General features: G+C 41.5%; 1 protein-coding gene and 1 long non-coding RNA gene across 2 annotated transcripts in view; one reads left to right on the top strand and one right to left on the bottom strand.

The window, feature by feature from the left end:
* The window catches only part of wdfy3 (WD repeat and FYVE domain containing 3), a 144392-nt gene that overhangs the window by 77809 nt on the left and 53357 nt on the right, over positions 1-13226 (bottom strand). The window contains exons 14-16 of the mRNA XM_050051244.1: positions 9960-10043; positions 4129-4318; positions 2091-2305 (exon numbers count right to left, since the gene is read on the bottom strand). Of these exons, the coding sequence (XP_049907201.1) occupies positions 2091-2305; positions 4129-4318; positions 9960-10043 (489 nt within the window). The remainder of the gene's footprint in view (positions 1-2090; positions 2306-4128; positions 4319-9959; positions 10044-13226) is intronic.
* Positions 1-13226, top strand: part of LOC126394435 (uncharacterized) — a 310194-nt gene that overhangs the window by 266430 nt on the left and 30538 nt on the right. The gene's annotated exons all lie outside the window — the stretch shown is intronic.

The raw sequence follows: 13226 nt of genomic DNA, 5'->3' as shown, positions 1-13226 counted from the left end.
CACGATTCCTTTCGATGCAACCAATTGGCACATCTCATTCAGGGCGCCCTATTTAAACTGCTCTGGCCTGCCTACTGTTGTTGCTTCCTCTGCAAGCCGCTTTGCAACCCGCCTCCACCCCAGCTCCTCCTTTTCATGCTGTGTCTGACTTATCAATGTCATTTCTGTTTGTCATTGATGCTGCTCTGTTCTGATCCTGGGGGGTCTTCGCTGCTGCTCTCCCTGCCTTAAGCTTTCCATGTAGGCACATGGAAGGGCAGAGAGGTGTGCTCTCTTTACCTGAGGCTTTCCTCATATGCGCATGGAAGGGCAGAGAGGTGTGCTCTCTCTGCCTCAGGCTTTCCTCATATGCGCATGGAAGGGCAGAGAGGTGTGTTCTCTCTGCCTCAGGCTTTCCTCATATGCGCATGGAAGGGCAGAGAGGCCCCAGAACAGAGCCATACCCCCAATATATAATACTGTAATGGAAATAAAGTTTTCTTTGACTAGAGTGACCCTGACTAAAATATATGAATTCATTGTTGCCATCGTTTGGCAAACTCAGACTCTGCATTTTACCTTCCATCTGTATCATAATCCATTCAGTGACTCTACAGGGACAGTTCAGAAAGCCTGCATGTATTCATGGCAAAAGTCCGGTGTTCATGACAGCCCAAGATGTAAACATTAATGGCATTCACCTCGGTTAAGCTGTAACGTTAGCTAGCTGAGTGATGCTAGGTGAGCTAGCAGTAGATTCATGCTTCCTTCCATGTGGTGGTACAGTTCATGGGTGTAATTTAGTAGAAAGAATAACATTACGACATGAAACTGCTACTAAGTAGAGGAGGTAAACTAAGGCTACACTACACAATACATGAGTGACTTCTGTGTCTTTAGATATTAAGGTAAAACAATAAAGTATTTTGTACAGAAAAGCTGCATTCAGTCAGGCTGTTTCTTCCTTCAGGGCATCGCATCAGTGGAATTCAGTACCACAAACATTTAGAGAGTCTCCATCATGTCACTCATTTATGTTTAATGATGAGAAATGGCTTGTTGACACCCAAAGATGTGAACACTGATTCACGTAATATTCAACTGTAACATGTGACAGTGGATTCTGTCTGTAACTGTATTATGTGATGGGTTTTTTGCTATAATGCAATATGTTTTGACCTGTTTATCATCATGTGGTACAATTGTTTTTATGAATTATTTCTAAGGTCTGCAGTGGCTCAGTATGTGGGGGAGCAGGTGGCTCCAACACTGCCGGGTACAGTTGTTGTGTTTCCAGAGGGACAGTCAATCATAAACACGTCCTCTGTGTCCTCATGAATGTGTAAAGCACTCTGGATAAAAGCGTCCGTCTAAACGTATGCAGTATGTAAATTCAGCAGTTACTTAGCAGGTTGACTTGTTCTCCTCAACAGCTGTGGTTAACAGCACATTTTAGTCTGTTTAAAAATCAATGATGAGGTTGACTGGCATGTAGGTGCCTCGAACGCAAAGAGTCCCGGTGATGGTTTGTGTCAGTCGCCTGAGCGCTGAGTGAGCGACACCACAGACACAAAGACTCGGGAGCTTAGCTGAGGCTGACGTTAGCAGAGCGGAGAACGAGAAATAACACAGGGGGGAGAATTATGAAGGTAAAGTGACAGAAGAAGACTGACAGCACACGAGTGAGGCAGACAGACTAACAGGGAGGAGACAGGAGAGGAGGGTGGGAACAGATTGACAGCTACAGATATGTTTACCTCCAGCACAATGAGGGGAAAGAGAATATCAGCCGGGGGATTTACATATAAAAAGAGTCAACCATGTGCATGTCAAATAACTCTCCCCCGTTCTTCACCCCAACCTCCCACCTCACTTAACTAGTCAGGCGGGAAATGAGAATCGCTTGGGTTAGTCTGCATACATAGCCCTCTTTCACATGCTGAAACCTGTCAGAGCAGATTAAGCTTCCCAAATGGGAAAACCTCACCTCTATGAACAGTCCCGCTGACATACTAACAGTAGAATATTAATGGGGCGATAACCAGTTTGAGTCTGGCAGGTCACGTTAAGTTTAGAGATGTAGTAGGTAAAATTTTAGCCAGGTCCAGTACCTTAGTGCCATCGGCTGCAGGGCCTGTGAGGCCAGCCTCTCAAACATCCTCTGCAGCGGAGGGTGCAACGGATGGTCCTCGTCGCCCAGGGCCTGACTGCAGCGCTGCAGCAGCCGCTGGTGGAGGCACGCTTCGCACAACACCTGCTGGTTCCTCTCACTGTTCACCAGGAGCTGGAGGATGTTGGCCACCGCCAGCTGCAGGTCCAGGGCGTGCTGGAGGGAAACAGGAAGAGGCTTTTAGTTCTCACATTATATTTGATTTACAGGATTGTTGTGTCTACAGCTGCAAGGACATGGACAATCTGGGCAATCTGACTGCAATAACTCTGATAAGAGATTCAAATATATCTGTTTACATGGACTCTAAATAGAGGAATCTGATGAGGTGTGCGTTCACATGCACCAAAGCATTTAAGCAGAATAAAAGAGTCTTATCTGCCAGAAATATAACAGAAGAATTGGATTTTTTCCAACTTCATTGCTAAAATTCAATTCATTCAATACATCGAGTATAGTAGGAGAAGAACTGGTTGCACCTTAGAAGTAAATAATGTAAGTGTAGCTCAGGATGCTGCAAATTACAGACGCAAAACTGGCTGTCACTACAATTTACCAATGGTTCCTAAACATCTTACAGGCGGGCTACTGGGCTGAGTTTAATGGCTGCCAGCAGCATCAGTGAGAAACGCAGTAGGACAAGAATGAAAGCTCAGGGGGCAGAAGTCAGAGAAGGGTGGGTGGATGCGTCCAACCAACACCGATTTTCACCCAGGAGAGCGGAGTTCAGGTCCCGTAAGATTATACAACCAACCATCCACGTGATTTGTTGCTTAAATCCAACCACATGTTTTTTTTCTTACGTGTGTTTGTTGTTGAAGGGGGAAAAAAAAAAAAAAATCAATTTGCGGTGTTGTACCAATGTAGTGCTTTTATTTTGAAAGACACTGTATGTAAACATTAAATTTCCTGTGAAAACAGAAGTGTATTTTGAAAGAAGACAATGCATGTAGCAGGCAGAACTTGACACGGCGTCCCAGAACGTCAACGACCAACACACCCAGGGTATCTTGGAGGTCGTATCTGGACGTGGAAAGTCCAGGACCAAACGTCGATATGTGACGAGGTCAGAGTGAGAATGTGTTGTTAAACTTTAACAGCGACTAGTTGCGTATCATGCCCACATTAAAGAGCAGCTTTTTTGTCGGTGTCTGACGCCGGAAGTCGCAGCCCAAGCGCCTGATTAAAACGAATTAAGAGTGAGACCGGGTTGGCTACTGGTGTGTCCAGCAACTCCACATTGCAACCTGTAACAGCAACATTACATAAGGCTACAGTTTTAAAGTAAAAGAATTCATTTATCAATCAGAGCACTCATATAAGAACATAGCACTTAATACTTTTGAATTTATGAACAATTCTCTGTCAAAATCAGCAGAGGGAGACTCATAGAAATAGCTGTTGCGGTGTGTAATGTGCAGCACACGCACCAGCTACGTTACCTAATGTTTCCCCTCCATGAGGAGCAGAAAGAATGTATTTATTCCAGCCACAGAGATATCAGGTCAGGTTCACGTTTACATGCGTATTAGGCGCTAATATTTTCCTGCTGAACAGATTATCAATGGATTATACTTCCCCTCACAATCTGCTTAAGAATTTCTTTTCATCAGGCCAGTCTCTTCTGATTGAGGTGTTAACATGAGGCATTTTCAGTACTCTGATTACTAGTGGAATATTAGGGTCCATGTACAACTCATACATTGAGATTTCATTGATTTTGCCAGCATTTTCTTGATTAGCTGTTAACAAATTCGAAATTCAGTCTCCACAAAATGTAAAATATAGTGTTTTCTTTTTAAGATACATGCACATTAAACAATCTGGATGGCTTTGACACATAAAAAACACTGAAACACTGAAAATAACTGAAAAACACAAACTGAAACTAAAAGCTATATCCCGGCCCTGCCTGTAACCCCTTCACCCACTTCATCAGGAAGTGCGTGTTAGCACATTTCCTCATTGCGTTTCCTCACCTCTGGCTGACTGTCTGAGCAGACGGAGGGCAGCAGGTCCAGCATGGCCAGGACGGCCCCTGGGTGGATGACCACCATGTCGGACGAAGACGAGGAGGAGGCGGGGTGGGAGGTGTTGGCCAAGTGGAGCTTCAGGTCTGTCAGGGCTTTGACCGGGGCGGGAGGGCCCGACGTACCGTAGTAGCCTTGTCTGGGAGAGAGAAAGTCATGTTCAGTCAAGCCAAAGTTATTCACACATCTTTGATATATCTGCCATTAAGTGCTTTACAGAACACAACGATCTCAACACAAGTGATGGAGATGAGTCAAACGTAAAAGTCTGGCAAGAAGAAACAACAATACTGTGTTTTGTCCTTAACATTGTTTTGCTGCAGGGAACCCTGCTGTTTCCTGTTGATATGGTTATGAGAATATGCTGATTAAAACAACATAAAATCATCCTAATTTCAGTTCAGTCCGAGGCAGAATATTCACACTCGCCACTCGTCTGTTTACTCTGAGGCTCGAGCTTTATTTGGAGGCCCTACTTTACTGTAAAATATGTAACTGGCTCACAGAAACACAGAAAGTGGCTGCTAAATATTCAGATATACAGATACAGTGTCCTCCAGATAATCAATGGAAACATTCCTATAAAGAGGACGTAAATAATCATCACTGGATGAATGTAAGCATTGTATTTAACACTTTGACTCCAACTTTCTTCAACATGACTCAGCGCTCCTCACACTTCAGGGATCAAGGTGTCAGTCGAGCCCTCCTCGTGTGCAGAGAGCAGGAGCTCTGCCAGGGCCTGCAGCGGGGCAATTAGACAAATAGGCGTGTTGCCGCGATGCAAATTACAGAGTGGCAAATCCCCCCTCAGGAGAGATGTGGAGCTGGAAAGGGCTGGAGTCAGCAGAAAGTGCTGGAGGGGTTGGATGTGGGGCAGGAAGCTAACTGGGTTGTTCGTGTTCCCACTGGCTCGCAGCCTCTTTGATAGTTTTTGAGTAGAAATGGACATGTGAAATTATGTTCTGCTGCATTTAAAGACAGGTATGGACAAAGTTACGACGCACAGACACAGCGGGCTATGTAAGAAGCTCCAGCAGTGATTCAACATGGTGGTCAGAGCTTGCACAAGCAAATGAGGGGGAGACAAGCAGTGGGTCCAAAGTCCATACAACACACTAACTGCATATAGTGTATATGATGCAGTAATGGTGTTAGTGTACTGTTTTCACTGTTAATATGAAAAGTATATTGTTTTGTTCTTGTATACTAACAGGAAATGATACGATACACGCACCAATGCATGTCAATCAAACTGCGGATTACACTTGACAAATACACATCCAAAGAATTTAGTAGTTATTTCCTCCTCTCTGAGGTGTTAAACCACTATCCCCAATTTTTTTTTAATTCACTCACAGGTCATTTTTAATCTGCATCCTGCCTATTTTTGAGATGTTTTTGTCAGATTTAAGGCGTGAACTCACCACATACTGGAGACCTGCTTAGATTTAGGGTTATCTAATGATACACGAAGAATTATTTTCATTATCTACAAAACTGTCCATTATTCTTTATCTAATTTTTTCTCAATAAAATGTCAGAGGGTAGTGTAATTTCCCAGAGCCCGAGGTGACGCCTTCAAATGGTGTGTTTTATCGGACCAGCAATCCAAAACTCCAAAGCTATTCAGTTTGCTGTTAAGTCGTCACATTTAAGGAGGATGAAACGAGCGAACATTTGGCTGTTAAATTACTATAACAATTATTCCATTGTCAAAAGAGTTGCCGATTCATTTTCTGTTGCAGTTCTACTTAGATTTAACATGTGACATGAATTTGAGACACAGCTTCAGAGTACGTTGACACTTAGTCGGCCAAATTTCTCCACGCCTTGGCTTTCCTTCAACATTAACCCAGTATGTTACACAGCCAAATGATCTCCAGAGTGGATAATATTGTCTGCTTATTTTAATATAAATGACTAAATCGTAGCGTATTTTGTTGGACACCTAAACAGATATTGAAATATACGTAAATGTGAAGAGTTAAATCTTGATCTTTGCTGTGTTAACAGTGTATGTAATGCTCAGTATGTAGATAAGCCATGGTGAACAGAAGGAAGGGTTCGAAGCACTGTCACCAGAAGAAAATGTTGGCATTGTACGTTTCTGCAAACCATTAATAGGCTACATTTCTATGTTTTATACGAATCTTATGAACGTTTCTTAAGTTTCAAGGGTGATCCCTTGGCGAGACGCTGCCAAGCTGTGGACCACTGTTTGAAACCAACAACCAACAAAACCGGTTGTTTTTAACAAGTCATCACTTTGTTTCCAGCAGCTTTACGTCCATCAAACATGGCCGTTTTTAGGTGACCCATCACTGGTTTTACACCGGGGATAGTGCGACAAAAAGCGGTTGTACTTTTTACCAAGATGTTGCCGCATTTCCTGTCAAGGTAGTACAACCAAAAGTGGTGGTTTTTACTGAGACATCGCTGCATTTCCTGCTTGGATAGTGCCAAAAAAGCGATTGTTTTTTACCAAGACATTGCTGTATTTCCAGTGGGGATTGTGCCACCAAAACCAAAACATTATATTTTTGTAAACATAACCGAGTAATTTTTGTGCCGAAACCTGACCACACATTAAACCGAGGCATTGTTGAGGTATCTGCTACACAATAACGTACAAATGTAACATATCTGTTGTTTGTGGAGACGGTCCATTGCCAACATTTTTTTTCTTGCGACTATATGATTTAGCCATTTCGCTGTTATTTTTTCGTGTGGATGAAGATCTTGTCATAAACACCTATTTTCAGATCCAGTCAGTTCAGTGTGGACGTAGTCAGGTGTCAGCAGTGGAAATATCCTGATATGCAACACTGACAGAGCCTGGGTTTAATTTTCTAGACTCTCACAAACGTGATAATCGAAACACTGATTGCTGCAATTTGTTCTTCAAGGCAAAGCTCATTGCACAAGATGTTTTGGAGCTGCTGAGCATCATTTAGATAGAGATTAAATCATGGGAGATGTTTTCATTTGAATCAAACCAGGCAAACAGTGAGCAATTAGCATCTAGCTTTCCTCACATTTCATGTGTTGTGAGATAATTCTGAGTACAGAAAACTGTTTTACAATCCTCATGAAATCACATTACAATCACAGAAACTTAAAGGCTGTTGAATGATGGCTGTGAGGGAGGAACAGTGTTTTTAAAAAAGCAATTGAGTTCACAAAGAGGAGTTTACAGTGAGGTACACAAGCAAGGACGAGGGCCTTATCATCTGTAATTGTCAAATTAGTCCACCTCATGAATATGCAGCCTTGGAGTGGATCCAGACAGACAGAAGGGGAAGCTACTGAGAGGAGACCCCCAGTTTCACCTTGACTGTTATTAGACCTCACTAAGGCAGAGAACATTTTAACCGTCCCAGCCGTTTTCCCTTTGTTAATGGAATTCAAAGAGCAGCAGAGTCTGGGTTTAGGTGGAGGGGGCAACTTTAGCAGAGAGAGGAGACAAGAAAAGGAGGGGGAGGAGCGGGAGGGTGAGGAGGAATGTGATGAGAGGAAAAATGCCTCTTCAGACTGACAGTAACTTGGCTGATTCTGTGTGTGTTTCCCTGCCTGAGAGGAGCTGTGAGAAGTGTTTTAAATAAAGTGTTAAGACAGAAATGTATCTGTGGTGGTAACAACAGGAGTCATTCATCATTTATCTCTTTTTTTTGTTGGTTTGTCGCACGGTGCTGATTTTTTAATGGTTTTTTTTCACTGCTCCAACTGTTCTGAAGGCTGTCGGCAGCCAGATTTTTCCACAGGAAGAAGTGTAACATGTAGTCATTTTCACCACTCTATCTGTACGCTATGTTTTCATCCCATCTGAGTGTGAATCAAGACGTAAAAGGAGATCAACAGAATCAAGAATATCTTTTACATTTATTATTTGTAGAGGAATTTGCAGTCTATAAAGAGAAAGCTGCACTCAAATCACACAGCCAGTATTATTTATTATTTATACGTACATCGTGTGGAATAACTTTATTTATTTATTTATTTATATTATGTGCAAATAATTTTAACTTAATTTATGTTCACAACATGTTGGCAGTGCTTGTGAGTGCGTATATATACGTGCATATGTGTGCAGTGTGTGTGTGTGCTTAGAGTATGAATTAATTATATTTTATCCTTTAACCTTTATTATTAATTTATTACTTTTAAATGAGCTCTGTTTTATTCTGTGCATTGAATGTCGTTGTATTCATTTACAATGTGGGGAAAACTGCATTCTCCCACTCTGCACCTTGGACATGGAACAATCTTCAAAAAGATCTAAAATTAGAAACCGTTATATCCATCGATGAATTTAAGGGCATCATAAAGAATGTGGTGACAGAGACATGTGCTTGTTTTTCTTGAGAGGCCACTGTGTTTGAATAGTTGTTGTTTTATTGTGGATTTTTGTATTATATGTTGCATTTGCTGCATATTTAAATGTGTTTTGATTGGCTGCTACCTCGGCCAGGTCTCTGTTGAAAAAGAGATTTTCAATCTCAGTGGGACTTCCTGGTTAAATAAAGGTTAAATTAAAAAAAACAAACGATGAGAATAAAAGGAACTGAATTAAATTTAAAACTAGTGCTGACATGACTGGTTGCTTAACCATTTAGTCGATCAACAGAATATTAATTTATAGAGATTTTGATGACTGATTTATTGTTTAAGTGATTTATCAGCAACAATCATTTGATCACAGCTTCTTTTCAGGAGGGTCGCTGGCTCAAGTCCCCGTCCGGACCAAAATATAGAGCGTGGACCGGTAGCTGGAGAGGTGCCAGTTCACCTCCTGGGCACTACCGAGGTGCCCCTGAGCAAGGCACCCAATGTCCAACTGCTCGGGACCCCTGTCCATGGGCAGCCCCCTCACTCTGACATCTCTGCATTTAATGCTTGTACAGGTCCTGTTTGTGCATGTGTGTGTACTTTGGGCCTGTGTGTGTATGACAACAAAGTGACGAAATTGAATTTCCCCGTGGGGATTAATAAAGTATATAAAATTAAAATTAAATTAAAAAAAAAAAGAAAATAAATGTGAGGGTTTGGTTATTTTTTGTCAATTTTATATGATTTAGATGCTGCAACTAAGAATTTTCAGTATTAATTTATCTGCCAATCATTTTCTAGATTAATTAATAAATAAATTTGTCTACAAAATTTAAAATAAAATTAAAAAAAAGGTCATTACAATTTCACAACGTAAGACAAGAAGCAAACTCCTTATATTTGAGAAGTTGCAACCATCAAACACTTGGCAATTTGCTTGAAAAAGTCCAGAACAATTAATCAATTATCAAAGCAGGTGCCGATTAAGTTTTTGCAGATCATCTTATCAATCAATTGACTAACTGTTTTCCCTCTTATTTTACTGTAATTTGAGTCTTTGGCGTTTGGACTGCTGGTCAGACAAAACAATTTGTAGTTGGGCTCCGCAACACAGTGATGGGCTTTTTTCATTATTGTTTGACATTTTAAATATTAAATAATGAATAAATATATTCCAAAATATATTCAATAGATTATTAGATAATGAAAATAATCATGAGTTGTGGACAATAAATGTTGAACAGCTGTAAAGTGTTGTGGAAGTCTAACTCAACTGATGGTAAGCAACTCTACCTCGGCACATTTTCATGATTAGCTTAAAGATTCACGAGACAGTTAGAAGAGTTGATGAACATTTTGCCACTAGTGGGCGCTCTTAGTGTCGACTGAGGGTGAAGAAAAATGGAGAAGAAAGGATGAGGGTGAAGAAAGTGGCAGAGCGCTGTAGCTACCTCTTCCTGGCGAGTGCTGGCGTGCCCCAAGGCGAGGGCAGCGAGGTCTCATGAGTCAGGCAGGGAGGCACCTGCTCCGCACGACTGCATGGCAGCACGCACACACACACACACACACACACACACACACACACACACCAGGACACATTTGGACACAAACATGCACGTACACAACCCAAAATAAGTGCAAATACACACCCACAGGCACAAACACACACACAAAAAAAAAGCACAGGTATACACACACCCATATGCGCACACACACACCCACACATGCAGCCGCGCAGATGGACCAGGCCGAAGATGAACAGCCAGACAGCACCAGAGGTTAGAGGAAGAAGAAGAGACAGAGAGAAAAGAAAAGAAGGAAAGAAGCTGTTAGTGGAAAGCTGGAAGGAGAAACAGGATCAGAGCTACAGCTGGAGCACATGCACGACGCCAGCTAGAGCTACACATGAGCTGAGCACGTAGAGTTGTCACGATGACCAACCCTTTAACTTTAACACAGCTGGCAGGCATCACAACAAGGAGTTTAATACTTATAGCAAATGCAATCAGAAACTGCTCCACTCCACTGCAGGTGGTGTAAACAAGCACAGAGGAAGAGGACTGTCACTGATGATTCTGCAGTCTGTTTATTTACTGCAGTCACAGGCAAAGATATTTGGGGAGGGAAACAGGGAACAATTCCTCCCTCAATATTAAGAATATGTGCATTTGACAAACTGCTAGAAAGTCACTCAAAGATGCAACAATGCCTACAGCAAAGTAGGTGGTGCTGGATGCAACCTCAAATTGCAATCTGGAATTAAATGGAAAACGATGAAGCAAGCAGTTGAAGCAGGAGGCATCATGACCTTTCCACATGGATGTATAAAGAGAACTACATACAGGGTTGGAGGCAGGGCCCCATTCATTCCTATGAAAGTCCCTTAGTGGTGCATGAAGCCAAAAAAGCTTGATTTCCAGGGTATGAAATTACCCTTATTTTCTACATCATTGGGCACATAGAGCAAGTGTATCAGAGACTTCACCGGCCAGACAGCTAACTTCCTGTTTAGCCCTCGAATGGGGATAAAATGATTCAATCGTGTGGCTCTTCTAGATTTTCTAAATGTTATCAGACCGAATGGATCAAATCCTGATGGTGAAACAACTCATTTTGGGGGGTTGTGACACTCAAAGAAATGATCCACTGTCTTTTTCACAGTGAAAGTCTGTAGGGAAAAGTAATTTTGGGCCCAATAGCATCACGTGATAAACCAAGAAGTTCCCTAAAATCCCACGATTTGGCTACTATGACAAATTGGGGTTAAAAACCGGCGCTGTTCCTGGTGTAAGATAAAATTTATTTCCTGAGGATGTATCCAGTAGATTGTCTTTTGTTGTGTATTTACAAATCTACTCCTCATCTCCTACGTTCTTTTTTGGACATTAAATTGGATCAAGTTACCCACAGAAGAAGGCAACCTGCCTCACACTGGTGGCAGTGGGTTTGTGGACTGCACATTTTTGCCGGGGATTAACGAGCCAACTATCTGTACAACGCTCCTGCTCCTGCTTCAAGCCAACGCCAAGCTAGCGACTGGTCAGTGTGCCGATGGAATGAAACGGACTCTGGTGGACATCCTGCCTCACACTAGTGTCTTACATTTCAAACATAAATTGATGCAGAAAAAGCACAAGCAGTGCATAAAAAAGCATGAGAGTGCAGGACATTTAGTGTTTTACACTCAAAATTTCTTGATTCATGGGGAAGGACCCCCAACTGTTTAAAAAAAATGACTGCAGTGATCAGTAAGTCTGATCCATCAACTGAAAACAGTCTGAACACATCTTCAACTCAATCCCAGCTTACAGTTAATATCTGTATTTCTATATTGTTACCAATTTCTTGATGTATTTTTCTTGTTTTCTATGGAGTCACAGTCGTAATTAATTTTTGGATATTCATCACTTGCACTGGTTTCACTCTCATTCTGCCATCGTGACAACACTACCAGGCTGTGCAGCTGAATCACAACCACAGTGAAGCTTCTTTATTAAATGTCTTTTCAGTTTTCAGATGCCTCAGTTCAGTGATGTGTGTCTCAGATGAAGAGGTCGACTGAGTGTGAGCTGTGACTGCGCAGTATGACCCGACTGGGATAAACACAGCTGTGGACCTGCTTCAACACTTTCACCTGACTGATCCGAACCTACAGAGTGAACCTGCTCCCTTGCACTGAAATTTATCTTCAGTGGAACTCATGAGTGTCTTTGTTGGCTTTACATGTTTTAGTGTTATATTGTCAAAACCTTTTTAGAATTGATCTTCACTGTACCTGAGAATAAGATGCCAAATAATCTAAAGTAATATTTGCACTCATAATTATGATCACCTAGCTGCAGAATTGTCACTTAATCAAGTAATACATGCAGATCTTGAAATCATCATAGATTTAAGATATCAGCATTCCTCACTTCAGTATGTCGGCTTAAGTTAAAACGTTTTTGTAGGTTGATTGAAAACACTTATATTTGTACAACAGGGAAATTTTGTCATAATTAGCATAGGGATTCTTGAGTTATGGCTAAAAACATATTGACCTTGACCTGTGACCACCAACATTTAATCATGTCATCGTTGAACATCTATGCCAAATTTGAATAAATTCCTTCAAGGTCTTCTTGAGATATTGCATTCATGAGAATAAGACAGATGCAAGGTTGCAGCAACCTTGACCTCTGACCACCAAAATCCAATAATTTCATCGTTGAGTCCAAGTTAACGTTTGTGCCAAATTTGAAGAAATTCTTTTTTTCCAAGAGATATTCCCTTCATAAGAAAAAGAGGCAAGGTCACGGCGATCTTGATCTTTGACCACCAAAATGTAATCAGTTCATTGTTGAGCCTCAGTGAACGTTTGTGCCAAATCTGAAAAAAATCCCTCATAGTGTTCTTGAGATATTGCGTTCACAAGAATGAGACAGACAAGGTCACAGTGACGTTGACCTTTGACTTACAACCAGCAAAATCTATTCAGTACATTTCTGAGTCCAGGTGGACGTTCGTGCCAAATTTAAAGAAATTTCACTCACAAGAATGGGACGGACAGAAGTTTGACTTAAGCAGTCTTATTATGCTTTTCCTTAATTTCTGCCTTATAATGTCATAATCCTCTTAGTTCATTGTTGAATCCAAGTGAACGTTTGTGCCAAATTTGAAAAAAAAAATTCTCAAAGTGTTCTTGAGATATCGAGTTCACAAGAATGAGATAGATGAGG

This window comes from Epinephelus moara, chromosome 8 (assembly GCF_006386435.1).
Source record: "Epinephelus moara isolate mb chromosome 8, YSFRI_EMoa_1.0, whole genome shotgun sequence".
Lineage (NCBI taxonomy): Eukaryota > Metazoa > Chordata > Actinopteri > Perciformes > Serranidae > Epinephelus > Epinephelus moara.
The sequence above is the reverse complement of the archived record's forward strand: the minus strand, read 5'-3'. Positions and strand labels throughout refer to the sequence as shown.